The sequence below is a fragment of the Mustela nivalis genome, assembly GCF_964662115.1.
Source record: "Mustela nivalis genome assembly, chromosome: 4".
In the NCBI taxonomy this organism is placed as follows: domain Eukaryota; kingdom Metazoa; phylum Chordata; class Mammalia; order Carnivora; family Mustelidae; genus Mustela; species Mustela nivalis.
This window is the reverse complement of record NC_139023.1, coordinates 66,870,383-66,898,276: the sequence shown is the minus strand read 5'-3', so window position 1 is coordinate 66,898,276 and position 27,894 is coordinate 66,870,383. Positions and strand designations below refer to the sequence as shown.

Sequence of the window (27,894 nt, the reverse complement as noted above, 5' to 3'; positions counted from 1 at the left end):
CGTCTGCCATACACTGCATTTGTGTCTGGTGAGGGGAGATAGGAACAAGAAGGAACTCTCTAGTATAAAACATGAGCCTTTCACAAGGGGGTGAAAACTTGTCAGAGTATACAACAATCTACATTTCAGCTGTTCTAAAACTGAGAATTCCCCACTGTCTTGGGGGCACATTAAGTGCATCTATTAGCAGTCGGGGTCCCGCACTGTTTACCCACCTGCTGTGGGCTTCTGTGTCCCCTGTGGGGCCTTTCTTTGGAGTTGGTACAGAAGTTAAATGTCTGTCTCTGATGGTGTTGAATCTAGGTGTACTAGCATCAGTACTCTCTTTATACAATGTATCTGTTCTATCTCTGTCTCCCAACTGAAAATAACCTGTGTTTTTTAAGAGGTTGCTCCTAAAAACCACCAAGAAATCGAGGCCAATTCTCATGGCACGGAAGCGCAGTTTCATGAACTAAGGCCACGGGTGTGTGCGGGTGCGTGGAGGGGTCTCGTCTGTCTCACCTCCTCCAGGAAAGTTCATCCTGCTCCATTAGTGTTCTCTGTGAGGCTACCCTAGCTCTAGATGGGTTTGAGCCCAAGTGTTTCTCTGGAAGTTCATGCAGAAACACAGAAAGGTTTAAAATGAGGTGTCTAGGGTTGGAGGAGTGGTGATAAGGGTGGTTCAGGAGGTTTCTTTTGTTGGGAGTGTTACCTGCTTGCTCGAACTAGAGGAGAGGATGCAGGAGACTGTGCGGAACCTGAACCGACTTAGCAGCAAGGTCAGCGTTCCGAGGGATCTCTTTGGCCAGAGTTGAGGGCAGAGTGGGGCCAGCATTTGCCCACCGAGGGTCTCTCTTAGCAGTGTCCCCAAAAAGGAATGAAAGTAAGATTGTAAATTAGCATCTTCTAGTTCCCAAAACCAAAAATGCACCCACGAATGGGTGTAAAATTAAAGTGATAAAGAAATGACCTCAAAAAGGGTTCTTGGCCAAAGCCTGACGTGAGTGGATGTGGGGCCCTGCTGTGGCCAATGGCGAGCTGTGATTCTGTGCGTCATTTGAGTAATAGTGTGAGCACACTTCCATGAAGTCCTCCATTCACTTAGCCTGGCAGAAAGGGGAGGCTCGGCGAGGGCGTCCTTGGTAACTTAGCGGCCCCGTGTGGGGCCGAGCTGGCAAGGAGGCTGGGCTCCTGTCTGAAAGGGCAGACACCTGTACTTTGGCCAGTGGACTGGATTCCTTTCTTGCTTGATTTCTGACCTAATGTTTCTCCATCATGTCTAGCCCTTTAGATGATTAACTCATTTTGAAGGTGGTTCTGGTCCAGGTAGATCTGTGTGTGACCTGGCGAGGGCTCTTTATACTTGGTGCCAGGCTGTAGTTCTACAGGCTTTTTACAGTCCATACCTTCCTCTCCGTTTCGAAAATCTCTAAACAGAGAGTGATTGCTGAAGCCTGCTGTTTATTTTGCAGAATATGAATCTTTTGCTAAAAGAATTGAATCTCGTTAGAAAATATTTCACAAAATGCTCCCTAATCTGTTACTGGCTTCTTACTGACTCTTAAAGTTTCTTTTTCCCTTTTTCTCTTCTTTTCCTTTTTAAGAAATATACTGACTTCTATGCATTTTGGAATTTTTGGTCAGTGACCTCGATTTTGATCCCTTTAAGTACAGTTTTTGCTGTTTTACCTAGAATTAGAAATCACCACTAATCTACTTGCCGCTGATGGATGATCAGCCATCCTCAGCAGGTAGAAGGTGGTGTGTACTATACTCATCATTCTCCTTATACTGCCTGGGGGAGGGGCATGCTCCCTTCCAGGCATTTTCACCAGCAAGGGCCAGTGTCCCACAATGTCAGTTTAAGAATCTGACAGGTCTTGTCGTCATGTTAGAGACCTTTGTGACTAACATATTAAATTGACTTTATAACTTTTTCTGGCCTACGTGTAGCTGTTGAGTTTTGGCATAAAACTCTTTGATATTGATGTTAAAGCGTGCTAACCATTCAGGCATGTTGTACCTTTAAGGAATGACCGAAGTGTAGGGGTGGGGTGGCCCAGTCCAGTGGGGGTGTGGGGTTGGGGTTTGCTCAGCCGTGAGGCAGGGGCTTCATTCCTGTTTTCACCTGGCCACAGGGAGGGCACAACTTGTCTCTTGGAGCAGGCCAGCCCAGGCCCCTCCCCAGCCCACTCTCTATGGGATGGCCACTGCTGTGGGACATAGCTGGGGCAAAGTTGGGTTAATAGGATATTTCAGAGACTCATTTTACCCATGATCAGAGCCAGCGTTGAATCTGGAGCAGCAGCCCCATGGCCTGATGCTGCGGCTGTGGCCAGCCACTTGGCTCTCACAGGCACCTTCTGGGGCTATCGGACAACACAGAAGCACCCAGGTTAGAAGGTGAAGCACAAAGACGGTGTGTGAGCTGGAGGTCTGTGTGTTCAATGACATAGACCTAGCCCTAGAATTTAGGGGCAGCTAGGACGGTTGTAGTTGATGTCATCTAGAAGGGTCGCTCTAATAAACATTTTTCTGAACTGTAGTGTTTTAGGTGATGAATGACTGATTTAAAAATTATTTTAATTCCACTCAATATTTCACTGTGATGTTAACTTGGAGGACCTGTCTGAGGTTAGTCTTGATTTTAAGCTCCTTAAATCTGTTGGGCACAGGATATTGATCATGTGTAAATCCAAAATACTGTGTGAAAGTGCTTATAGTTATTTCTTCCTTGACAAAAGCGTAACTTAAACATGAAAATAATGTTTTTATAGAAATATTTATTGTCCAAGGTCTGTAATTGTATTTCAAAAATTATGTGGTATTCAATTTGTGAAGGGATTTGTTTTGTCAAAAAATTTTTACAATCACTGTGTATACCACTGTCCGAGGCTTAGGGCCCCTTTCCCATCACAGCAGAGAGGACTGGGATCCACATAAGTCACCCTAAATGGCTATATTGTTGCTAGAAGTTGGTTCAAATGTGTTCACTAGGTTACCTTATGTTCATTAATATCGTCTTGAAAACTCCCTGTGATACATGTTAAGGAGACAGCAGTCCCTGCCCATAAAGTAATGTATTTGTAAGGCAAATAGGCAATTGGATACTATCACATATTAAGTGGGGAGTAGAGGAAGTATTTTCAGACTCAAGAAAACTTTGAAAAGTCAGGAACTAAGCTGCTTGGAGATCTGTGCTGCCAGCGTGGCTTTGGTGGATTCGGGAAGCGCCGGGAAAGTTCTTGACAGAGTCTGTGTCCGTTCAGTTACTCCATTGTTCTTTTTCCAAATGCATCCTACTGGATATGGAATAGACTGTAGATGTCGTAGACTGAGAGTTGGGACTGTGTTGGGACCATTCGGGTGAATGTGTCGCTTTCACAAACGGCATCTCCGAGTAAGTACTGTCACCTGGTGCACGTGGAGCCTGCAGCTGGAGTGAGGCGCGCCGGTGTGGTGCCCTGCGCACTTTGCTCCTCTTGCGGGTGGTGTGCTGAGCGCAGAGCCGTTGGATCCCTCCGACTGTGTGCTAGTTGTCTGTCCGGTCGCTGGGAAGGGGTTGGGCGGGGCGAAAGTCGCGATCTGCCGCAACCTGTGTCATGGACTGTAATATTGTAAGGTCTGTATTCTGTATGTGTATCTTAGACCCCAAGCAGGAAACAAGCCTCATGTGTGTCTTTAACATTTATATTTCCATTCAAAATATGTATTCAGTGTTGATTTCCTCAAAACAGACTTTGTTAATTTAGGAAATATCTCCAAGTGGAAACGTGCTAACTTTTTCTGTAAATCTTAAATAAAAGGTGCTGTTCCTTTCTTTGACCCAGGACTGGTCTGTGTTTTCTGTCTTTCTCTCCATGCAGTTTTTCTTTTTTTTTTTTTTTTTCTTTTTTTCTTTTAAAGCTTTCAATTTGTTCCAGCCACATTGAGGGAAGAACATGGGTTGGTGGGTAGGGAACCGGGGCTCTCTCCCCTGAGCCCATGTTGAAGGCTCTTTCTCTGGGCCTCGGTTCCTCCGTCAGACGGGTCAGCCTTGGGCTGCTCGTTGAGTGGGGCTGGGCCAGGAGGCATGGCAGCTCTTCCTGATGCCCTCAGCCCCACCCCAGTGCCCATCCGCATCTTGCCTCAGAGCGCTCAGACCCCTGTCCCCTGCCCCTCTGTGACTCTGAGTCTGAGGGACATGTTAATAAGAATTGGCGTTTGAATGCAGTTTTTTTTCCAAGTTACCTTCTTTCTGAATGTTAAATGTTAAAGAAGTAGGGGGTGATCTGATAGGAGGGGCTCGCTCTGGCCAGCCTGGAGGGCACCTTGCTGTGCGAGGATCCCTGTAATGTAGTGTATGTTCACACCGCTATTTCCATCTTCCCGGAAAAGGTGAGGAAATGAAGGTTGAGAGCCTACTTTCTCCAAACTGTGTTGTTAAGGGATGTGTCAGGAGAACAGCGAGGCCGGTGGGCTGACGCACCAGCTGGCCCGGCTGCAGATGCCGGTCAGAGTCAGCACGACCCGCACACATCTGCCTGTTCTTACAGGCTCTAAGTCCGTGCTAACTGGGTGTTTTCCTTCTGCTCCCCTCACATTAGGGAGCTAACTCTGGGCAATGTTCATTGATAAGAGAACAGAACTGGGTGGATTGGCTGGTGGGGTTTGTTCTGTTTTGTTTTGTTTCAGTGTGGCCCAACTTTAGTTTCTAGCTTTGTATTCATTGGCAAACAACAGGCCTATAACATGATTACTTGCTGTGATTATCAAGCTGTATAGGAAATGTAGTTTATACTTTTGTTGTGTTGAAAAATTCAGTTTTCAACATTCATTTACCTAACATCAAACAAACACTTAATGTGTTTTAGGTTTTTTTTTTTTTTTAATTTGAATATGGTATATGAGAAAATTTTCTTACTAAAGATTTATTGATTTCTATGTGGAGATTTATTATTGCTGCTCAAATGCGGGCAAAATGTGTGCCCTGAGGAGGGAGAGGGTTAGCCTGGGCTGGGTGATTTCTGATGATGAAGGAGATGGGTGAAACACAACTGGGGGGATGGTCCTTTGGTTTGCTCAAAGATTCCACATTTTTCTCCCAGGCCTTTCTCTTAGACTCACCTATTAACGGAGTCGGCAGGTTTTACCTTGCCTTTTCCCACTTGGAACCCTCTGGGGAGAATAGGCAATGGGGGGGCGGGTGCGAGAGGAGGACAGTTGGTTGTTAGTTACGCGTGTTCTGGAGCGCTGACCTTGGGTCAGCACTCTGGTGCCCTGATACGCTTCCAGAATGGCCTCCACCACAATGGCAGTGAGACCACAAGATGATAGCACAAAGGCTTACACTTTGATGCTGCACTTTGGTCCTTTAAAACACTCATTAGATCATAATCTGTTTCTCTTATTTCCAACTGGTTGGAACTTGAGAGGTTGGGTAAGAAAGGTCAAGATTCTCAGTTCCATAGCCCACCTTAGGTCACCCACTGGAGCACATTGGGTTTTCATCAGAGCTCCTTCCTGTGGATCGCAGAGACAAGTGAAATTTTGTGCCTCTTCTACAGAAATTTAACTAAGTGTCGAGGAGGGTAAAGTCCATTTCTGAATTTCTATACAGTTCAGTGGCCAGGTTTTGCCATCACAAGCAACAGCTGACACTACATTTGCAACAAGTACCTGGCAATTGGGGACGGGTGCCAAGAAGGCCCGTGTGTGAGGTGATGTGGGCGGGCCGTGTGCTGCCGCCCCCGCCGCTCTCCGTGACTAGTGAACTCTCGTCCACCTCCTTCATCTCCAGGTCTCCGACGGCCCAGGAGACGAGCCCTTGGAGTCCCCGTACGAGAGCGCAGACGAAACTCAGACCGAAGTGTCCGTCTCATCCAAGAAGTCTGAGCGAGGAGTAACCGCCAAAAAGGAGTATGTGTGTCAGGTGAGGGGAAGGTGGTCTTTTGATTTGTCCCTTGACTTGGTCCCAGGCCACACCTTCACTCTTCCTCGAGCCCCACCCAGCATGACACTGACTTTGGTTTTGAAGGCATGCGGTTGCCAGCAGAGTCCCAGATTAAGTGCCCCTGGGAGTGTCCTGCATCTACACACAGGCTCTGTGCTTCTGTCACTGAGTTAACAGCCAACCTGTGTAACAGACACACATTTGTACATGGATGCTTTTTTGAAATGTGTGAAGTTGGAGGTGTCACTGCTAGCACCTTGGCCAGGGCCCGGTCTGTGTCCCGTGGTGACATGGGCCAGGTCACTTACTGCTCTGTGAGATGGAGGCTGTGGGGAAGCCCCTGGAGGAGTTTGGTTTATGGTGATGGAAATGTGTGGGAGTTTTCTTGATTCTCACGTCTTGATTCTAAACCTCTCGAGTGTATCCTGCAGGGTCTGGGTGCCGGGCATGGCCTTATTGCTGTCCCCTTTCTGCCCCACAGCTGTGTGAGAAGACGGGCAGCCTGGTGCTCTGTGAAGGGCCCTGCTGTGGAGCCTTCCACCTCGCCTGCCTTGGACTCTCCCGGAGGCCAGAAGGGAGGTTCACTTGCAGTGAATGTGCTTCAGGCAAGTTCTGATGTAGCCTTTAAATAGTACTTCCCATGGCAGGCAGTTCTGGGAGCATCCCCTCCCAGCCATGGAGTCTTCCTCCGAGGCTCTTAGGCACAGTGCATTGGGCCACCCCCCAAGTGCGTCCTGATGTGAGCCTGAGAGCCTGGTGGGGGACACCTGCCTCCCTGCTGGTCTCTGTGCTGTCCCTGTCCTGCCCACGGGCTGGCCTGAGCCTGCTAGTCTGTGAAGTGGCTGGCTTGGGATGCCATGGTACCAGAGGTCCTGCGCTCCTTGTACAGGTAACCTGGTCAGTCACAGAACACGGGCTGCTTTAGAGACACAGCATGAACCTGAGCTTCAGTTTCAACAGAAAGAATAGTATATGTGATGCCGAAGCGAGCACTCAACAGAAAGAATAGCTCCAGGCTCTTGCCTGAGCGGCCATCAGGCCTCAGCAGCACGGTCTGGGGGCTGCTGGGAAAACGGGCCACTCTGATGTAGCCCCCTCTGTCTGTGGCCAGAGGGTTTCCTGGCTCTTGTGGGAGCATGTCCCCGGTTAGGAAGACACCTAGACTCTCCCAGAGAGTTCCTCCAAGGCCATCAGATACAATAGTACACTGCTTCTGGAGGCCTCTGCCAGCCTGTGAGTCTAAGTGATTCTTCACTATACTTGGTGAGCTGCTCTCAGAAGAGTAATAACCTATCTTCAGAGGAGTGCCTCCTTTCAAGCTTCTGGCTAATTCAAGTGGGAGTCCCTACCTAGGCTGCCTCTTCCTCGCACTTTCTTGTCCTCCAGGGGAAGCTGGAGCCCAGTTCACAGCAAGGTAACCCTTGATGGCTGGACTTTTTTGAAGCATGCTTGGACTAGTCAGCAAGGTCAGAAAGAGAGCCAGAGGCCTTGGCAGCCTGGGCTGCCTCTGACAGAGCTGCTGGAGTTGAGTGGCTTAGGAACGACTATTTAATTCTTGTTCTTTGCATCTCTTTCTCTGCCCCTTTCTTTAACCATTTGTTAGGTATTCACTCGTGTTTTGTGTGTAAGGAGAGCAAGACAGATGTGAAGCGCTGTGTCGTATCGCAGTGTGGGAAGTTTTACCATGAAGCTTGTGTGAGGAAGTACCCTTTAACCGTGTTTGAGAGCCGAGGCTTCCGCTGCCCCCTGCACAGCTGTGTGAGCTGTCACGCTTCTAACCCTTCCAACCCGAGACCATCAAAAGGTACAGGTGCACCCTACAGCGTGGGGGTGGGCTCAGGGTGCTCATGGGGGCCGGGGTGGGCCTGGTGGCTGGTGCAGTTGTCTTGCTGTCTCTGCCTTGCCCTGCATTTTCCCTTCTTTTTGCCCTAAATGTTATCTTAAAGATTCTTAATTTTAGGAGGGAGAGACCTTTTTCAACCATTTTGATAGACTGTATTTGTTCTGGTTTTAGTGCTCTTTAATATGTAAGAAAATTATTCAATTTTTTTAAAGATTGAATTTACTTATTTGAGAGAGAGCACAAACGGGAGAGGGGCAGAGGGAGAAACAGACACCCCCAGCTGAGCTGGGAGCCTGATGCGAGACTCCATCCCAGGACCCTGGGATCACGACCTGAGCCAAAGGCAGATTCTTCACCGACTGAGCCCCCCAGGCATCCCTAAGAAAAAATTTTAAAATCAAGTTGTATCTACTGCCTCATTTCATGTTAGCATGTAGGTTTGAGGGTGGCAGCTTACCTATACTTCCTGACCCCCTGGGTCTTGGGCAAGGCTGACTTGGCCCTTGAGGGAGGTTTGGGGGCGTCTGGGGCATCTGGTGGGTGGAAGCCAGATGCTGCTGTACTTGGCACAGCGCACGGGGTAGCTGCCTGTGGACCCATGTGCCAGCAGCGCCCAGCTTCATGAATCCTTAGTTAAGACCTGATTTCAGAATATGGCCTTTTAAGTGCTTGGCTGTTTCCTTAAACATCATTTCGATGCATCTTTGCCTTAAAGAAATGTGTTTTCATGACACGTATTAGATATTCTTCTCATCCTGGTTATTTTATTTTTTTAATTATCTTTTTTGAGAGAGAGCACGTGTGAGCACACGAACAGGGGGAGTGGCAGAGGCAGAGGGAGAAGCAGGCTCCCCACTGAGCAGGGAGCCCAATGCAGGGCTCGATCCCAGGACCCCAGGATCATGACCTAAGCCCAAGGCAGATGCTTCACTGACTGAGCCCCCCAGGCACCCCATCTGAGTTATTTTTTTCATTAAATATTTCAAGTTTATTTCAGCATTAATTTTGTTAACCTGTCGGGGCGTGGTCATTTCGAGGGGCCCTGTTCACAGCTACGTCTTCAGTGCGTGTGTCTGCCTTCAGGGAAAATGATGCGGTGTGTGCGCTGCCCAGTCGCCTATCACGGAGGGGACGCTTGCCTGGCAGCTGGCTGCTCGGTGATCGCTTCCAACAGCATCATCTGCACGGGCCACTTCACGGCTCGCAAGGGGAAGAGGCATCACGCTCATGTCAACGTGAGCTGGTGTTTTGTGTGCTCCAAAGGTGAGAGCTATGCTGCCGGCAGCTGGCAGCCTTGCTCTGTGGGCTCAGCGTGGATGCCAAGGGCGCTTTTCCTGGCTGGCTGCTCAGCACACGGCTCTTGCAGCCAATCCCGGGGGACTGCGTGTGGAGGGGGGCTTCAGCGCTCCTCCACCTCTGGGGGTTACCGTTTGTGATGTCTCTGTCATGTGCACTCATACACTGTGATGTTTCTGAATTAACTGTGACCAGTGCACAGACTGAGGGGACATTATTTGTGGTGGTAATAAAACGGGCTTTATTTTTTTTTTAAAGATTTTATTTATTTATTTGACAGAGAGAGATCACAGCAGGCAGAGAGGCAGGCAGAGAGAGGGGAAGAGAAGTAAGCAGGCCCCTGCTGAGCAGAGAGCCCGATGCGGGACTCGATCCCAGGACCCTGAGATCATGACCTGAGCCGAAGGCAGTGGCTTGACCCACTGAGCCACCCAGGCGCCCCTAAAACGGGCTTTAAAAAAAAAGATTTACTAGAAAGAGAGTGCATGCATGTATGAGTGGGGGGAGGGGCGGGCGGAGGGGGAATCTCAAGCAGACCCCCTCCCAACCCGAGCAGGGAGCCTGTCCTGGGGCTTGATCCCGAGCTGAGCCGAAATCCAGAGTCAGAGACTTAACCAGCCAGGCGCCCCTCAAATGTGATTTTGAGTTTGTAGCCAGCCAGCTGCCATGACGCTGCTCTTAGCATGAGGCATGGAGCTGCCGTGGATGGGTGGGGGCGGTCTGAGCCACCTCTCCCTGCCTTACAGGGGGAAGCCTCCTGTGTTGCGAGTCCTGCCCGGCTGCCTTCCACCCTGACTGCCTGAACATCGACATGCCTGATGGCAGCTGGTTCTGCAATGACTGCCGGGCCGGGAAGAAGCTGCATTTCCAGGACATCATCTGGGTGAAGCTCGGCAACTACAGGTGCGAGAAGTAGAGCCCCGTGCTTGCCCGCCTCCTCGTTCACCTGTGTTCTTTTCACTTTGCAGGACTGAAAGCACTGAATGATTGTCACTCTGTCTGAAGAGTCTGTGAATCCTCTTTTTAATATTTATAATAGATGGTGGCCGGCAGAAGTTTGCCATCCCAAAAATGTCCCCCCAAATATTCAGAAACTGAAGCACGAGATTGGAGAATTCCCTGTGTTTTTCTTTGGGTCTAAAGATTATTACTGGACGCATCAGGCGCGAGTGTTCCCGTACATGGAGGGGGACCGGGGCAGCCGCTACCAGGGGGTCAGAGGGATCGGAAGAGTCTTCAAAAACGGTACGGACATTTCCAGATGCAGTGAAACCACACTCTGGGGTACCTTTTGCTAATCCTGATTTCTGCTCTTGGAAAGTTCGGTTTCTATACACTGGGCTAAGCATTCTAGCTGTACTTTAAGTTAGAAAAGAGTAGGTTTGCAGACTGATTTGTCGAGGCAAAGCTAAAATATGCTGCTCAGTAACTTTTATTATGACATTGCTTAGTGATTAATTTTACTAAAATACATTGGAGCTACTATTAAGAAGTTAGTTTTAGTAATGATTTACAGAGATTTCTTATAGCTTGCCTTTGCATAAGATGGAGATGTGGAGGACACTTGGCTGCCATCTAGACCAGGTGCCCCCGAAGGGCCAGATGTGGGCAGGTGGACAGGTGCCCGCCCTCTGATTCCATAGCCAAAGTGGGGGACAGGGACAAGAGCAGAGTATCATTCAGGTGACAGACGGGATGGGAATGAGACCACTTGACTGGAGCAAGTGAGACAGAAGACAGACTCAGCTTGCACACATGGCTGGTCCAGGGAAAGCAGGCCTGTCCCGGCCGATCACACATGGGAGGCTCAGTGGGCTGCCCTAGCAATGGGGGCCATCTCCTCGTCTGCAGATTCTCACACGCCATGGGCACATAGAGGTCTGCTGACAAACGGGCATGGGGAGGCATGGCAAGTGTATCCATAGTCACCATGAAATGAGAGATGTTGAAATTGAGAAGCAGCTCAGTGTGGCCAGTGTTAGAGGCAGCTGGCGAGTGGTGAAGTCAGGGTCTCACCATCTCCTGACTTGATGCTGGGGTCCTGCGGGTTGGGGTGGCCGCAGCACATATGGCGATCTCCAGGCAAACCTCAGTGGTTCGTTTCCTCTGTGCTCCCTGAGCCTGGCGCTCACTCCTCTGAGCATGTGTGCTCCTTGAGAGGAGCAACATTCCGTTTTCATTTTCTGTCTTCGGACAGTGAGTTCCCAGGATTGATGTCTTGGTGCATCAGATCCCAGTGGAGGATGGGAAACTGGAGCAGCCCGGAGAAGCCTGCCCTACAGCCTGCCTTGTGGCCAGGTGGCACAAAATAGTACCGCCCAGGGCTCTTGGGCCAGATGTGCTCTGAACACCCTTTACCTGACAGCATCTGCAGCTTTGGCAGTGCCAGCCCCGAGCAGTCTGCCATAGCCCACAGTCCCATGCATGCTGGACACTGCGCCTAGCAGGGTGGAGGGGGCCCACAGTCAGCCGTTGGGATGCAGAGCTGGAAGGGTAAAGGGATGAACTGACTCATGAAATCTCTCACTCATACTCGCGTCTCATTGGCTCTTCAGCACTGCAGGAAGCTGAAGCTCGTTTTCGTGAAATCAAACTTCAAAGGGAAGCCAGAGAGACGCAGGAGAATGAGCGCAAGCCCCCGCCGTACAAGCACATCAAGGTAACGTGCAGATGGCTCAGGTGTCACTAAGGGGCCTTCGGGTGCCAGTCAGGCGTCAGTCTCGGTCCTCTGGCTGTGGTGGCTAAGGGGGTCCCCTCGAGCAGGCATCTGTGGCCCTGGCCTGGACGGCTGCCAGAGTCGTCACAGGCAGAAGCAGATGCTGTCATTGCTGAGTATGTGTCCTTTCTTGGGAGGGTGACTGGGTGTAGGGCTGGGGTGACTGGGGTCTCTGCGTGGGAAGTTTCACTTTTGCCTTTGTATGAGTCTCAGTCTGATGCCAGCAAGGGCCGGTCCTGGCCAGGCTGCCTGGAGCAGGAGGGGCTTAGGGCAGGTCAACCTCTGGGAGCATGCCATCACCAGGTGTTGGGGACAAGCTCAGATGAGAGATGGTCAGCCAGGGCCAGTGCTCAGCTGAGATGGGGCTCAGTCACCTGGAGCCCTGGAGACAACATGACCTTCTGATCTCGGAGGGTATGGAGGTCAAGGAAGGATGGTGGGGGTGCTCCTGAAGGTGGCCCCTGTGTTGAGTGCAGGGAGCCTGGGCTCGTGCTGGCTGCCTGCTGACTGCCCAGGGCCCACAGTCCCTGTGTGTGGAAAGGAAGCGTTCTCTGTAGTGATCTGTGCTTAGTATTTTCTCTGGTGAATTCGTAGAAACAGAGCTACTGGGTCAGAGAGCTTGGGACTTTTAGATACTGTTTTTAAATTTAAGATTTATTTATTTATTTGAGAGAGGGCAAGACAGAGTGTGCTTACATTGTAAGCAGGGGATTGGAGAGAGGGAGAAGGAGACTCTTGCACAGAGCCCAGTGTGGGGCTTGGTCCCACAGTACCCAAGACTGTGTCCTGAGCCATTATCCAGATTCAGAGGCTCGAGCACCAAAGCTGCCCAGGCACCCTGCGGGACTTTTAGGTTCTGAGTTATATTTCCAGCTTGCTCCTTGGTGTTGTGCCATTGTCATGTTTCCCCTGGAACTGTTAGCTTCTGCTTCAGATTCTCTTCATTTCTCTCTGTGGTTTTTGTTGGGTTGTTCTTGTCCCATCACGATGAGCTGCGAGTTCACAAAGCCAGAGACAGTGTCCTTGTGCTCAGTCCCCAGCCTGCAGGTCCTTGGGTTCAGGTTGCTGGAAGGCCAGGTGCCCTGCTTGTCCTTCCTCATGGCAGCCTGGCTACAGAAGTGTCTGCTCTCTCTGGCAGAGGAGGAATGTGGAATTGTGGGGGTGGGGGGAGGGCTGCATCCAGCCCACCTCCTAGAGGTCCCACGTCAGAGGTTGGCCTATGCTGCGAGCTGCACCTGTGGGAGATGGGATGTGACCTCTGCCATCCCTGCTGGGCCTTGGAAGCTCCGACCTTTGGGAGGCTGGGCAGGTGGGGGCAGGTGGCGTCAGATGCTTGTTCTCTTTCACATATCGGCTCATAAGATATCAATTTTCTCCCCTGCAGGTGAATAAGCCTTATGGGAAAGTCCAGATCTATACAGCTGATATTTCTGAAATTCCGAAGTGCAACTGTAAGCCCACAGATGAGAATCCCTGTGGCTTTGACTCCGAGTGTTTGAACAGGATGCTGATGTTCGAGTGCCACCCGCAGGTGTGTCCTGCGGGCGAGTACTGCCAGAACCAGTGTTTCACCAAGCGCCAGTATCCCGAGACCAAGATCATCAAAACAGACGGCAAAGGGTGGGGCCTGGTTGCCAAGCGGGACATTAGAAAGGTGAGTGTCATGTCCCTTTCCCTTGCCTTGAAGAAATTCGGATTCATTTGGTGGCTTAAACTTGGATTTGCTTATTGTGCTTTTGTACTCATGAAGGAATGTTATTTTTAAAAAGGTTTTGAGTTACTATAATTCAATATTGTAAAATGTTACATGAAAGCTGCCTATCCAAGTAAAAGTCATAAATCCCCTTACAGCATCTCCTGTTGGCATTTTGGTGGGTGCTTAGGATATGAAATATTGGGAAGGAGCCCTTCGCTGGATAAGCGGACAGGACACTCAGGGTCACTGAGTGAATGGGTGGGAGGAGGCTGTGCTGTCTGGGGCAGTGCAGGGACAGGCTGTCAGTGCCAGAGGCCACGTACAGTCCGCCTGCCTCTGTCCTCAGACTGCGCGACCAGGTGCGTGCATTAGGTAGGGGACAACTGAAGTTGCTTGTTGTGCTTCTGTCTAGATGAGCCAGGCTGTGGCCTGGGGGTAGGAGCCTCAGGCCCGAGGTCTGGTCTCAGCCTGATCCTGCGCAAAAAAGCCTGCTTTGAAACATACAGAATTCCTGCGGTCTTGTTCTCCTGCCTGCCTTAGTAGCCAGTTCCTCAACTCCTGTCATGTGGATTCTGCCGGGGAAGAGGAGGAACTGCAGCTCGAAGTTCTGTGGAAGCTCCGGGTCCCACTCTAGTGTCCCCAGAGGCAGGTCACTGCAGGAAGCAAGAGTTAGGGTGTTGCTGCTTTGGGAGGGGTGCTTGGATGAATTCTTTTTTGACTGCCTGTATACAACATGTATGAAGTCACTTGCATTGGCTCAGGTTACCTGGGACTTTGAGAGGGCCTGCCCCTGATGGAGCAAGGACGCCTATGGCGCCCTGCTCTGGTTGCTTCGGCAGTGGACTCCTGCTCTCTGGAACTGAGATCTGGCTCATCCGTTCTTCATCATCATCACGCTCTTCTGGTTTTCAGGGAGAATTTGTGAACGAGTATGTTGGCGAGCTGATTGACGAGGAGGAATGCATGGCAAGAATTAAATATGCACACGAGAACGACATCACCCACTTCTACATGCTCACCATAGACAAGGTAGTGCTGCCTGGACCTTCACAGCTTGCGTTGAAGTGTGCTGAACACGGTTCCTGGCGCTGGAGCCTCTCATGGCCAACCTTGTCTTGTGACAATATCATTTTGTCCGTGTGTTGCTTTTGTCCAGTGTGTGCACATTTTCTCCTGAAGTGAACAGTGTCTTCTGGCAGCCTGAAGGGCGGAGCTGGCTGTCTGCGTGAGTGCGCCCTGGGAGCCTCATGTGCCCCACGGGTACATGAAGAGTGCCGAACAGTCGGCGGAGTGTCAGTGGACAGAGGAGAAAAGCCCAGATTAGGAGAGTTACATATGTTCTCAGTTGCATGGTGGGGTTTCCTGGTTGTTGGTTGCTTTTCTAAAACCCAGATGTGTAAAAACAGTCTGGAACACACGTGTGCTAGAGGGAGGATGGATGAGATGGCTTTTTCCTGAGTGGGGGTGAGTGAGACAAAGTGCAGTTTGGCAGCTGGCACCCGATGGGGACAGGCCCTTTCCAGGGTAGTGACTCAGCAGGCTGGTCTGACCCCGGGGCATTCTGCTTGGTGCATGAATGTTGGTTGAGGGGAAGGCAGACACAATGCATTTTTATGCTGCTGCTTGTCCTTAATCTCATAATCTAGCAGGAAGTCATGGCTATTTTTAAAGAATACTTGAAAACAAGGTAGAAAATGATCACACACCAAATGGTTTGAATAACTCATGGAGGAAAAAAAGACAATATGATGAGGTCTGGAGAGCAGCCTGTTGTAATTTGGGTGGCCCCAGAGACCTCACAAGGTTGTCCTCAGGGAGGCTGTGGCCCCAGGAGCACTGTGTTCTAGTTATTCGCTGCAATTTGAACAGTCATGGGGCCAAGACCCTGCAATAAGGAATGTACTTGCTGCCAAGACCCTAAATATTGGGGCTGGGGCACCGGACAGGCTGTTGTGGAGATGGGGAAACCCTGCTGTGGACACGCTGTTGCTCCTGATGTCACGTTTCTCGGGTTGGTGGTGAGGCCTGGACAGACTCCTTGTGAGAAAATTGTGCTGATGTGTTTCAGTTTCAAGGTTGATAACTTACAGAGGGAAGGAGTGTGAGTGTGCATGTACATCAGTGTAAGCACCCACAAATCTGTGTAACAGATGACAGAGCAAGCATGGAAAGATCTGTAGTTGATGTGTCTAAGTGAAGGGTATCCTCGTGGTCACTGTGGTTGTATTCCATTTTTTTTCCTGTAGGTTTGAAATTTCTTAAAAGAATGGTTAGAAAGATGAGGGCCCTGGACTAGAGGGGAGGCTGCTTTTCCTCTCTTGGGCCTTTCAGGAGCCCAGCATTTCCATCCACGAGGCTTCTCTAGGAGGCAGGTCTACAGACCCCAGAGCCTGGCAAATAGGAGTTCAGTAGATGAACAGAAAACCAAGAATAACCAGCCGTCGATGAAGGCTGATCATCTGTCCAGCCCCCTTGATGCTCTCCCACTTGTGCAGGACAGCAGGTCAGGGGCAGAGTTTGGCCCTGCCAGAGCCAGATCCATGGAGGCAAGGGTCCACAGACACAGCATCCTGGGGGCCACGAGACATGGAACAGGCAGTGGCTCGAATTTGAACCCTTGTGTGGAGACTACCGCCAGAGCCTGCAGCTGGGGCCAGGGTGCCTGTATGGACCTCGCAGAGGGCCATAGTCCCAGGGGAGGGAGGCCCACAATTGCTTCTCCCTGCTGTCCCCTGCCCTTTGGGAGTGGCTAGGGAGGTCATTTTATTAGAAACTCAATCCTAGGCCTGTGTCTTATCATGTTTTGGAGTCTAAATTTAAACTACTTGTGTGTTGTAAGAAATGCAAAGTTGACCATGAAGTACACAATTGGTCTCTGAAATGATAATTCACTGAGGGTGCCTGACTGGAGCAAAGGTAAAACTTGTGACACACAAGAAACACTTAAACCATTCATACCTCGTGTCCTTGCGATAAAAACAACACAGACAAGCCATACCTAAGTGTTTGCAGAGCACAGTGGAGTAAGGTCTCCCTAAGCAGACCTTTAGAAAGTCTTAGCTTTGAGTGAGAACTGGAAGGAGTAGGATTTCCATCTGAAAGAAAATACAAAGGAAGTGTTAGGAGTGTTGGAAGCCATTGAAGGAGGTGTGGGCATCATGAGAGAACAGCAGGACGCAGACATGAACATAGACACACAGCCGTGGAAATGAGCCCAGGAGGTGGCTGGAGTGGAAGCCGGCACCAGAGAGGCTGTGGACCCCAGTGCAGGAGGATGAAAGGTGAAAGCTTTGTCAGAGTGGCCAGGAAATGTGGAAAATAGCAGTGTTCAATGGATGTTCCAGAAGCAGAGACGGGAGTCGGGGGAAGGTCACACGAGAAAAGGATTTTCTGGAAGCTGATGGAACTGACCAAATTTCGAATAGAATGAATAAAAATAAATCTATGCTTGGTAAGTTAGTTAAAAAAAAACAAACAAAAAAAAACCAAAAACCCAAACCTGTAGGGTAGCAACGATGGTAAAGATAGCCCCTGAGGGAAGGAGAACACCTTCCATGGGGCAGCCATCCCAGTGGTGCCTCGGGGGCTCATCACTTGAGCGTCTGACTCTGGATTTTGGCCCAGGTCATGATCTCAGGGTCAGGGTCATGAGCCTGGTGTTGGGTTCCACGCTGGGCATGGAGCTTGCTTGAGAGTCTCTTCCTCTCCCTCCACCCTTCCCTCTGCTCCCACATGCACCTGCTTGCTCTCTTTAAAAAAAAAAAAAAAAAAAAAAAGATGGAGTCGTCCCAAATGCAACAGCAGCCAGAAGACATTTCATAGTATCAGGAGCAGTAACCCTTGATCCTCAGTTGGCCCCACTGGCAAAGCTGGGAGCAGTCAGCTTGCCAACAGCCATACTTCAGAAAGAAGAAAACTGAACTTCATAACCTTGTACTTTGGTGAGTAAGTGTACATGTTAAAAGCACACAGGAAGTTACTAAATGAATACAAACAGAAAGTGTGACTTCCATGTCATTGATGAGTAGAAAAGTAGGTGGAGGGAAGGGGAAAAAGAGGAAAGAGAGTAATTAGCACGGATAAGACAAAAATACATGTATGGCGGTGATAGTAATAAATGTAAATGGCCTAATTTATAAGAGTAAGATTTAAATTGCTAAAATACAGGAGTCAATTTGAAGCTCTGTGACTTGTATAATAAAATGAACCAGGGGCACCTGGGTGGCTCAGTGGGTTAAGCCTTTGCCTTCAGCCCAGGTCATGATCTCAGGGTCCTGGGATCGAGCCCCGCATTGGGCTCTCTGCTCAGCGGGGAGCCTGCTTCCCCCTCCTCTCTCTGCCTGCTGCTCTGCCTACTTGTGATCTCTCTTTCTCTGTCAAATAAATAAATAAAATCTTTAAAAAAAAAAAAAAAAGAACAAGAGAGGTGCCTGGCTGGCTCAATTGGAAGAACATGAGGCTCTTAATCTCTGGGTCGTGAGTTCAAGCCCCATGTTGGGGGGTAGAGATTACTTAAAGTATTTCTTTTAAAAGGGGCACCTGGGTGGCTCAGTCGGTTGAGTGTTCAACTCTTGGTTTTGGCTCAGGTCGTGACTTCACAGTCATGAGATAGAGCCCTGTGTCAGGCTTCATGCTCAATTGGGAGTCTGCTGGAGCTTCCCTCTCTTCCTCTGCCCCTCCCATTTGTGTACTCGCTCTCTCTAAAATAAATAAAAATGTAAAGTAAAAGAAAAGAAAACCAGAAAAGTCGTAAGAGTACTAGGAAAGAAAAACTTGGCAGTTGCTAGCCCAGAGAGAGAGAAGGCTGCTTGGTACACTTCTGTCAGATAAGGTAGACTCTGGAGAGAGCGTCGTGGATAGAACAGCTGCATGGGCCATGCATGGTGATGAAGGACAGCTGCTTAGGCCTCTCCTGCTGTGGCAGGGGAGGGGGCCTCCTGACTGGGCGGGGTTGTAGGAGGGCCCAGGGAGATGGCAGTGGGGGTGGGCTTGAAGACTTCATAAAAGCAATTCAATGGAAAAAATATATGAGGGAGAAGGAGATCCCCAGTGCAGCAACATGATAAGAATCACAAAAGAGCACAAGTAGGGTTTTGAGAGGACACGGTGCCTGCTCACTCCCAGGGCAACAACAGAAAGTATATGCTGAGAACATCTTGAGCAGAACTGAGGACAGACAGACCCGCCAGCCCAGCAGTGCCTTTGTGAGCAGTGCCTGAGTGGAAGACACCCAGGAACTCGCCCTCAAGAGGACACTGCTGAGGAGGAGCTCCAGGTGGCTTGCCAAGGTGTGGGGAAGCTCTAGTCAAGGAACCGTGTGAGGACAAGGAGCCAAGGATTTCTACAATGTCGTTCCTGATGGGAACAAAGACGGGACAAGCAAGGGTGGCCAAGGTCATGAACTCTGATGACCTGGGGTTCGAGCGATGACTCAGGTGATGGCAGTTGAAGCTTATCTAAGAATGAAGGTGGGTGAGTGGTAAGGTGATGTCACTGAAGCTGGAAAAAGAGGGAAGGGACCAGCTCTGTGCCCGCTGGCCATAGTGGTGGCCCCGTGGATGCCACGGGGACAGAGTAGATGAAGGGTGCCACGGATATAAATGCCAGGGTGTTTATAAAGCGTGGCCAGAAAAACAAAGATCTCAACATAACATGAGAGTTAAAATTAAAACCCCATTACTTTATCGTGAAAGCCTGAAAACCTCTGTAAACAGAGCCTATTGATGGGTTAGAATTGTGCCCGGCGTATCATTCCAAGCAAAGCTAAGCCCTCTGCTTTTCGTAAGGAACGAGGAAACTCCAAAAAGTTGAACATAAAACTGTGGGCAGAGGTGCCAGGTGAGGGCACCCTCAGACAAGGGAGGACTCCGGCCTACCTCATCCTGGGGTTTGGGGGAAGGCCTCTGAGCGCATCTGGGACGTCCAGCCGCAGCTTTCCTGCAGCCACAATGTGCGAGGCTGGCAGAGACCGGGGAAGCTGGCCAGCTGTGTGTCTGTCTCCTGGGCTGAGAGAGAGGGCCCTGGACAGATAGATAAGCTCAGCCTCAAAGGAGCAGCACAGCACAGGTAATGAGGGAGAGCAAACAGCAGAGCTCATGAGTCACTTTTTACAAACACATGGGTGATGGCCTGTACTTTTCAAAAACCCCCCTCCCACACAAGGCTAGATTCCCCAGCTCAGCAGAGCAGTCCTGCATGGGACCACACACCAGGTGCGGCGCACCCACCGGGCGCCCAATGGGCCCAGCCCAGGACTGACGAGAGGAAGACACGCCTCTGGTAAATCACTCAGTGGGTGCCAAGGAACTGAGAAAATGTTGACCACCTCCAGCTCCGGAGACAGACAAGAAGGCCTCTTCCTCTTGCTTGATGAAAACCTGAGCAAGGCTCAGGAGGGAGACCAGATGCTTGCTGCTGCTGCGGTTCCTAGAGAGGGTGCTGGGAGGCTACGCACATTGGTGTCTGGTCCCCCCCACCCCACACCCACAAATACTGGGAATGCACATATTCACAGTTTTAAAATCAATGTCAGAAACCCTGAGTGCCTAAAACAAAAGATTAACAAAAGAGCTGTAATAAACTGGGGAAGTTCTCAGAGAAGGTTCTATGAAGTTAAAAGTCGAGTATTGTTCTAGGAGAAAGACTATGACATGTGGTTACCAACGGTCTGGTATCCAGGGTACATGGGCACAGAGAACAGAGCGAAGACATGGTGGGCCGTCCCCAGGTACCCACACACACCTAGGACGTGCCCTCAGCTGGTGTTGAATTGCCCATGGGATCCCCTGGGGCCTGTTGCTCTGGGGAGGACCTTAGGGACAGGGCTGCCCCGCTGCTGGCTGTCATCGCAGACTGTGTTCCGGAAAGGGTTTGGGGGATTGCCAGTACAGGTTGTGAGAGTGTAGTTGCCAGTGTCATCCTGGGGGGCTGTGGTGGGTAATGGGATGCAGCGGTGAACTAGGGCCCTTATGTGGTGGGAAGGAGCAGGCCGCACAGCAAGCCCACTTGGCATGGGTGTAGCTGAGGCGGGAGGTGTCGGAGCCAGCCTGGCCTGGACAAGGGGGACCCCGTGGGGCAGCGTCACCGGGCAGGGGCACCCAGCACAGGGCTCCTGGGCCTACGGATATGTGTGTGCGTGTACACGTTTGTGTGCCCTGTTCAGACACAACTTTGCACTTTGTGTCATGACCGTCGTATTTGATGTGCCTACTTTTTTTTTTTTAAGATTTTATTTATTTATTTGACAGAGATCACAAGTAGGCAGAGAGGCAGGCAGAGAGAGAGAGAGGGGAGGAAACAGGCTCCCTGCTGAGCAGAGAGCCCAATCCTGGACTCGATCCCAGGACCCTGAGATCATGACCTGAGCCGAAGGCAGCGGCTTAACCCACTGAGCCACCCAGGCACCCTGATGTGCCTAGTTTTAAGTGCCCTCCTGTCCGGAAGACATTTCTTACCTCAACTGCCCCCTGTGGCTTGGGGACCCCTTGTGCAGCCGGCCGGTGACTGTTAGGCTCCACTCTCCCTGTTGCTAGTGATGAACACATCCTTGTACTCAGGGGCATGGGCACACTGGCGAGTTTGGCACCAGGGCAGGCCCGCAGTGGGCCCCTGTGTCTTCACCGTTGTCGGCTTGCTTTCTCCAAACTGTCCCTGTCGGCCTGGAGCTGGGCCCTGTGTCTTGGCCAAGGGTCCTTTCGTGGCTTGAGATCAGGTGGTGCTGGAGTTTGCTCTTCTGTCATCTGCTTAAGGAAGTGGATACCTTTCTAGATTGCGTCTGTCTGGGTTTGATCTTGGGGCGTTGCTTGTTCATATCCTTTGTCCATTTTGGAACTGGGCTCCTCTTTTTCTTGTCAGTGAATGTGAGTTTCCGTTGTCTGTGGATGTTGACCTTCACGTGTCTCCTGGCTCCTCCTCTGTCATGTGATGGGTGGTATTGGGGAGCCAGCACTCACTGGGACTTGGTCCTCTCCATGTGGTCCTGACCTGCCCCCTGTGAGTGAGAGAAACAGGACTGGTTTGGGGGTGTCCTGTCCGAGTGGACATGGGAGACCACGGTTTCCAGGACAACATTGCTGTCCAGCAGTGAAAGTTGCTTTTGTATGAGGCCACGATGGTTAAAACAGTGAAAGTTGCCTTCATATGAGGCCACGATGGCTGAGCGCCATGTGCCTGCGTGTTCTAGTGCTGTTGACTCTCCGGTCGTACCTTACAGGACCGCATCATTGACGCTGGCCCCAAAGGAAACTATTCCCGGTTTATGAACCACAGCTGCCAGCCCAACTGCGAGACCCTAAAGTGGACAGTGAACGGTGACACTCGTGTGGGCCTGTTCGCGGTGTGTGACATTCCGGCAGGTACGTCGTGGCCAGGGCAAGGCAGTCCTGGAGCAGCCCTGAGGCTCGCCGGGGGTTGGGGTGGTGGAGGCTCTGCAGGTGGCTTTGTTCCCAGCGTCTGTCTCACCGAGCAAACATGGAGAGCTATGAGGGCACGGGAGTGTGTTCTGTGGACCTGGCAGAGGCTTTCACCTTGACAAAGAGCTCAGTATTTCCAGTGCTGTGTGTCTCTTGCCATCTAGGGACAGAGCTGACCTTCAACTACAACCTGGATTGTTTGGGTAACGAGAAAACAGTCTGTCGGTGTGGAGCCTCCAACTGTAGCGGGTTCCTCGGGGACAGACCAAAGGTAAAGGCATGGCTCCCATCATCCCCAGCGGACATCAGCATTTCTGACGTCTGAGCATATCCCTCTTAGTGAAAAGTGGCTTCTTCTGAGTTGACTTGTTGCTCTGACAGGTGGGAGGGGGTCCCCACAGGGTATGGGCACAGACGGCCGCGGGCTGCAGGGAGGCCAAGGGCCTACCAGGGGAGTGTGCCAGGGCTGCAAAGTCCCACAGGCTGGGGTGTGAATGGATCTGCTCGAGGCCAAAGACCTGAAACCAGAGTGTGCACTCTCTCTCAGCACTCTCCCAGCTTTTAGTGGTTTCCAGCAGCCCTTGGCATTGCTCATCTTTGCTGTGTTCTTCACGGGGCCTGCTCCCTGTTCTGAGTCTCTTCTGTTTCCTCTTGGTACCCCCTACCCCAGTGTGACCTCACCCTAACTTAGGTACAAGTAAGGTCCCATTCTGAGATTCCAGGAAGGGTCATGATTCCCTACCTCGTCGTGCCACACAGCACCTGGCCCCTAAGGTATTGGTGACCCCAGGCATGGGCGTCTGTGTCAGTGCCTGCTGCTTCAACCGGGGAATGATTTCCTCTTACTCATAATGCAGTTACTACTAGAAAGAGCCAAGGATGCACCCCATCGGGGCAGGAGCAGGTTGGGATGGCTGCTATGAGGTACTGCAGTGGGAGACTTTTGGCAAAGCTGCTTTTACTTTCTGTGCTCAACTGTATTTCCATTTAGCGAAATGGGTGGCCTTCCTGGGTATGTGGCCTGTCCCCATTTTCTGTCCTTTTGGTGTGAGAGCGTCTCCAAAGGCCTCTGGAGCCCCTGCACATCCACTCTTGCACTTTGCAGTTCATTCTGGCTCTGTCCATGCAGTTCTTTCAAGGAGACTTCACTTTTCTTTTTCTAGACGTCAACATCCCTCTCTTCAGAGGAAAAGGGCAAAAAGACCAAGAAAAGAACTAGGAGGCGGAGAACCAGAGGTGAAGGGAAGAAGGAATCCGAGGACGAGTGTTTCCGCTGCGGGGATGGTGGCCAGCTGGTGCTGTGTGACCGCAAGTCCTGCACCAAGGCCTACCACCTGTCGTGCCTGGGCCTGGGCAAGCGGCCCTTCGGTGGGTGAGCGGGTCCCCTGGTGGCCTTCGGGGGTCCCTGTCCATGGCTCTCCTCTCCTGGTCACCGATTCACTGGTGACTCAGGTCACGAGGCCCAGCCCAGGTTTGCAGCGGCCCAGCGCAGAGGCTACGCTGGAGCTGGTGGCGTGGGAGGAGGGGACGGGCCAGGAGGGTCAAGCAGCAGCCTCTGCCTTGCACTTTCAGCCTCGTTTCAGAGAGATTACAGGTGCCTGTGTGAAAATATTGACTGGGATCTTAGAAGAAAAACAGGCTCTTAGCCAGAGAAACTGAAGTTATAATTGGAAAAGTCCCACATGTTTAAGTATAAAAGAAAAGTATGGGGTTGCCTGGGTGGCTCAGTTGGTTGAGTGACTGCCTTCGTCGGCTCAAGTCATGATCCAGGGGTCCCGCTCAGCAGGGAGTCTGCTTCTCTCTCTGACCCTCTCCCTTCTCTTCTCCCTCCGATCCTCTCCCTTCTCATGCTCTTTCTGTCTCGCAAATAAATAAAATCTTTTAAAAGAATTAAAAGAAAAAAGAAAGAAAAGCATGATTTCATAGGCAAATGGGAGAGAAACCTATTTGCTGGAGGTGTGATAGTGACCCCTACACATGAGTGCCAGAAGGACCATGGGTCCAGGCCATAGCAAGGTCACAGAAGCTGGCCACACGTGTGCAGAGCGGCAGCCTGGGATTCGGGGATGCGGGTGCCCTCTGTCAGGCCTGCCTGCCATACCTATGAGTGCCCACCTTCCGTTCGCTCTACATTTTCACAGCTCCATAGGAAGCAGTGTCTTGTCTTACTCTGTGTATGTCTCACCAGACAGTTTTAAAATTGGTTTCCAACCATGAAGATGTTAGACATTGTTAGGGTTCCGTCGCTTCTGCTAATTTGTTGTGTTTCATTGCAGGAAAGTGGGAATGTCCTTGGCATCATTGTGACGTGTGTGGCAAACCTTCCACTTTGTTTTGCCACTTTTGCCCCAATTCGTTTTGCAAGGAACACCAGGAGGGGACGGCCTTCAGCTCTACCCAGGATGGGCGGTCGTGCTGCTGTGAGCACGACTTGGGGGCAGAGTCGGCTCGAAGTGCCAAGACTGAGAAACCCTTTCCAGAACCCACCAAGTCCAAGGGGAAAAGGAAGAAAAGAAGGTGCTGGCGGAGGGTCACAGAAGGCAAATAGCGCCAGGCGGCGGCTTGGCCAGATCCAGGGGTAGAGGGCCACGAGGGGGACTGGCCCAGAGGACCCAGCTCGAAGCCGCTATGCCAGCCGTGTAGGCCTCCTGGGGGGGGAGTGCCTGTCCACCACTGAGCCATCCTCAGCAGCGCCCGCTGCGTCTGCACTGATGACCCATCTGAGCCGCGAGGTTCAGAAGGTTCCCGGACAAACAAGCCTTACTACACAGCATTACAGCTACACTTGAATTTCTGAGAATGTCAAGGTCTCCTCCCACTCTATTTTTGTAGGTTAAAGTTATAATTGAAAATTAATTGGCATATGAAATGTTTTTATCTCACCCAAAATGTAGAGAGTAGTATTTTTCTAAAGGCTCACTATTATCTCTTTGATCTTAACAATGTTACTTGGCCTGCTTACCTGTCTTCATCACTCAGGAGAGACCAGGGTGGGGCCTGGGCGAGGACTCAGACCCTGGATTCCCTGGAAACCATGACTTTGATCATTATTTTGCTCTTATGAAACAGCTGTATGATTTTTTTTTTTTAATACTAATGTGAAATTTTTCCTCAAAATGCTTCTTTTCCATCCTAGTGAGAAGCCGGCCCCAGGAGCGGTGATAGTGACATAGTGTGTGTGTCAGGTGCCCCTGTAGTTCATTCCGATGCGCATCTGGACTGAGTGTGGGGTCTGTGCCACCCGGCCTCTCCCGACCAGGCCTGTCTCCTAAACGTACCCGGTTCTTACCAACGTTTAGGGGAAGACTTTGTATATTTTTTTCATTTGGCTTTTCTTTACCAGTTTCTGGCTTTTATTCTCAATATATTTTTGCTAAACTTGTTTCACAAATTAACGCCGACTGAAATGTGTATTTACTGGTGCGGCCCCGAGTTGTCCCAGCAAAAGGCACACCACTTGGTAGGGGTGTAGCCCCGTGGTGAGTTTGTGTAAAGTGAGGAGTTCGTGGAGATGGCTCTGTAGGAGCTCTGTTCCGCCCTGTGGCACCGCAGGTGACTGCTGGGAGCAGGGCAGGTGCTCCCCACCCCGGGGACCCAGTGCACACGGGAGACATGCATTTCCAAAACAATGTTCTTTCACAGTCTGAGGAGAGACCCAGGGTTTAGAGCTAGTTACTGCCGTTGAGTCACACTTGTGGGTCTGTTCATAGGAAACATGCTCAGCCAGGACATTGTGGAAAAACGCTTGCGCTGGGGATCCGGGCCTGCATGGCCAGCACAGCAGCAGGCAGGAGTCTGCCCCGAGTTCCCCCGGGAGATGGCCACTAACTCTCACTCAGTAGAAGGTCCAGCCCCGAAAAGAAGAAGCTTTTGAGAAGCGCTGGGAATACGAAGTTGGCTTTTCTTTTGAAGTTCCTCTTGACTGTGGGGAGTCCAGAGCACCCTGAGGATGGGGGCCTGCAGTCTCTGTGCACTGCTCGCAATGGGAGGGGACTGTTCAGCAGCAGATGCTTTTTCTGGCTCTTTCTTCTTAAGATAACCTGAGGAGGACATGTATCCTGCAGAGACATGCACACAGCCCTTCCTGAAAACAACTCCTGAGGTCTCCTGCTCCTTCCTTTTGTCGTCTCTGCCTTGCACAGTTGCAGGATGTCCTTGGACCCAGATCCGTTCACTGCTTCTCTGTGGTTCTGTGACACGAGCTCTTGGGTGCGGTGCTCTCTGCCAGGCTCTGAGCACAGGGAAAAATCTGCTGCTGGTGAGGCTCCCTTGTGTCTGCAGGTCCCCCCAGCACTAAGAGCAGGGTTTTACCAACTGTGGCCGTCCCTTTGGCACCTCTCCTTACCACCATCCTGGAGAAAGGAGCCATACACGGTGACCCAGGAGACATGGGAGCTTGATCATCAGTTGACTCCTCCATGTGGCTCAGGTGGCCTCTGGAAATGCACTTGCTTTGGTAAGACACGGGGACTAGTGTGTTTGGGGGGGTTCCTTTTAGAACTCTAATTTTTCTCAAATCATCCTAAGAAAATACTGGATTGATTATAGATTTATGCTCATTACCAGAACAACTTGGAAGGTTCCAGTGACAGGCCCAGAGGTGCTCCTCCACTCGTGGGTTCTGGGCCAGGGCCTGAGGCTGTGGGGGCCTCTCTTCAGAGCCTGGGGCCTGGGGTGCAGGTCACATGCCTCACTTGTCCTTTCCCACCAGTGAAGGGGCTTCTGCATTAGACCATCAGACTGGGCTTGCAGTGCACTTTGGGAAGCAGATTAACTTATTTTTGGATTTGATGGAGTAAAATCTTGTGATTTTTGAGTCACTTTGATATTTTCAAATTCTTCTACAATCTTTCTGAAGGAAGTACTGGAAAAATTTTAAATATGGTTATCCTCTTTCCAAAAACTGTTGAACTAATGAGCAAATAACACTAACTTTGAAAATCTCTAGAAAACTGGTTTATGAATCTCAGTACAAGGCTTCCTGTGGGGGCTGATGCGCTCAACTGAGTCTGAGGGAGAGCTCAATTGGGGGGAGTCATTCTGAGTATCCCCTTCAGTCCTTTGTCATGAACGTGAAGCAGAAACAAAATGAAAATTGCCCCAACATCTCCTGATTCCCCAGCATCAGGAATGGCCGGCACCGCAGCCCTGGCAGGTGAGGTCGCACCAGCACGTTTCCGGGTGTGGGGCCCAGGGATGTGTCTACCCTGGCACTCATGACATGCAACCACTATGGGGAATCAAGTGTGGCACCCATAGCACGTGGGAGACTGTCTGCCCTGTCCCGCGAGGAACCGCATGCGACACCCCACCTCCCAGGCCTCCCACATGCTCATGGTCCGCGCCTCAGATGCCTCTCAAGTTCTGATCCTGCCGTACAAACCACAGGGGGTGCAGTGCCCACCTTCCAGAACTACCGTATTTCCAGGAATTACAGATAAGCCTGTTTGATGAAAATTAACACAAATGACTATTGCCAAATTCTTGATCCTCCGAACAGCAGTGTTGGGCGTTAGTCACTAGAGTGAATTGCTGTCACGGGCGTCATGGTGTCCGCCGTACCCTGTTGAGATGTGAAATGCCCTGTCAGAAATTACACACGAACTGAAGTGTGCCTGTCGGTGTTCGCTGGTTCCTACACGATGAGGTCAGGCTCCTTTCAGGAACACTCGGCGCTCTCACCGGTCTGCACAGACCTAAAAACTTGAAATTCCTTCTGGGGGGTAACAGACTGAACTGTAGACGTGAGAACTGCCAGTCAGGGGAAAATAGCATTTAAAGTGGCACGTTGTGTTTGAAAAACTGTATATGAGTATTTTTGTATTAAAATTTTTTTCAAAGGCTTTCTTTCTTGAACTTATTTTATATGGGATGCATTTTGAAGTTTGGGGCTTTCCCCCACTTTTCTAGTTCCTTTAGCATCTGGCACAGCCCCGACACTGCCCCCTATTCTCCTACTGCCATCTGGCTCTCAACTTGCCACGGAGAGGCTGATGGGGTCTCCGGAGGTATAGCCAA

At 50.8% G+C, this 27,894-nt stretch overlaps 1 protein-coding gene across 1 annotated transcript in view; it reads left to right on the top strand.

Annotated features, from left to right (window-relative positions):
- NSD2 (nuclear receptor binding SET domain protein 2) overlaps positions 1-27,719 on the top strand; it is a gene marked incomplete at its 5' end in the record, with an annotated part of 63,271 nt that extends 35,552 nt beyond the window's left edge. Inside the window, 13 exon segments of the mRNA XM_082727063.1 lie at positions 5,762-5,893; positions 6,396-6,519; positions 7,518-7,718; positions 8,841-9,020; positions 9,800-9,956; positions 10,093-10,298; positions 11,609-11,712; positions 13,154-13,423; positions 14,378-14,494; positions 21,678-21,819; positions 22,041-22,147; positions 23,040-23,244; positions 24,153-27,719. Of these exon segments, the coding sequence (XP_082583189.1) occupies positions 5,762-5,893; positions 6,396-6,519; positions 7,518-7,718; positions 8,841-9,020; positions 9,800-9,956; positions 10,093-10,298; positions 11,609-11,712; positions 13,154-13,423; positions 14,378-14,494; positions 21,678-21,819; positions 22,041-22,147; positions 23,040-23,244; positions 24,153-24,424 (2,217 nt within the window). The 3' untranslated portion in view covers positions 24,425-27,719.
- Between the last annotated feature and the right edge of the window lie 175 nt (positions 27,720-27,894).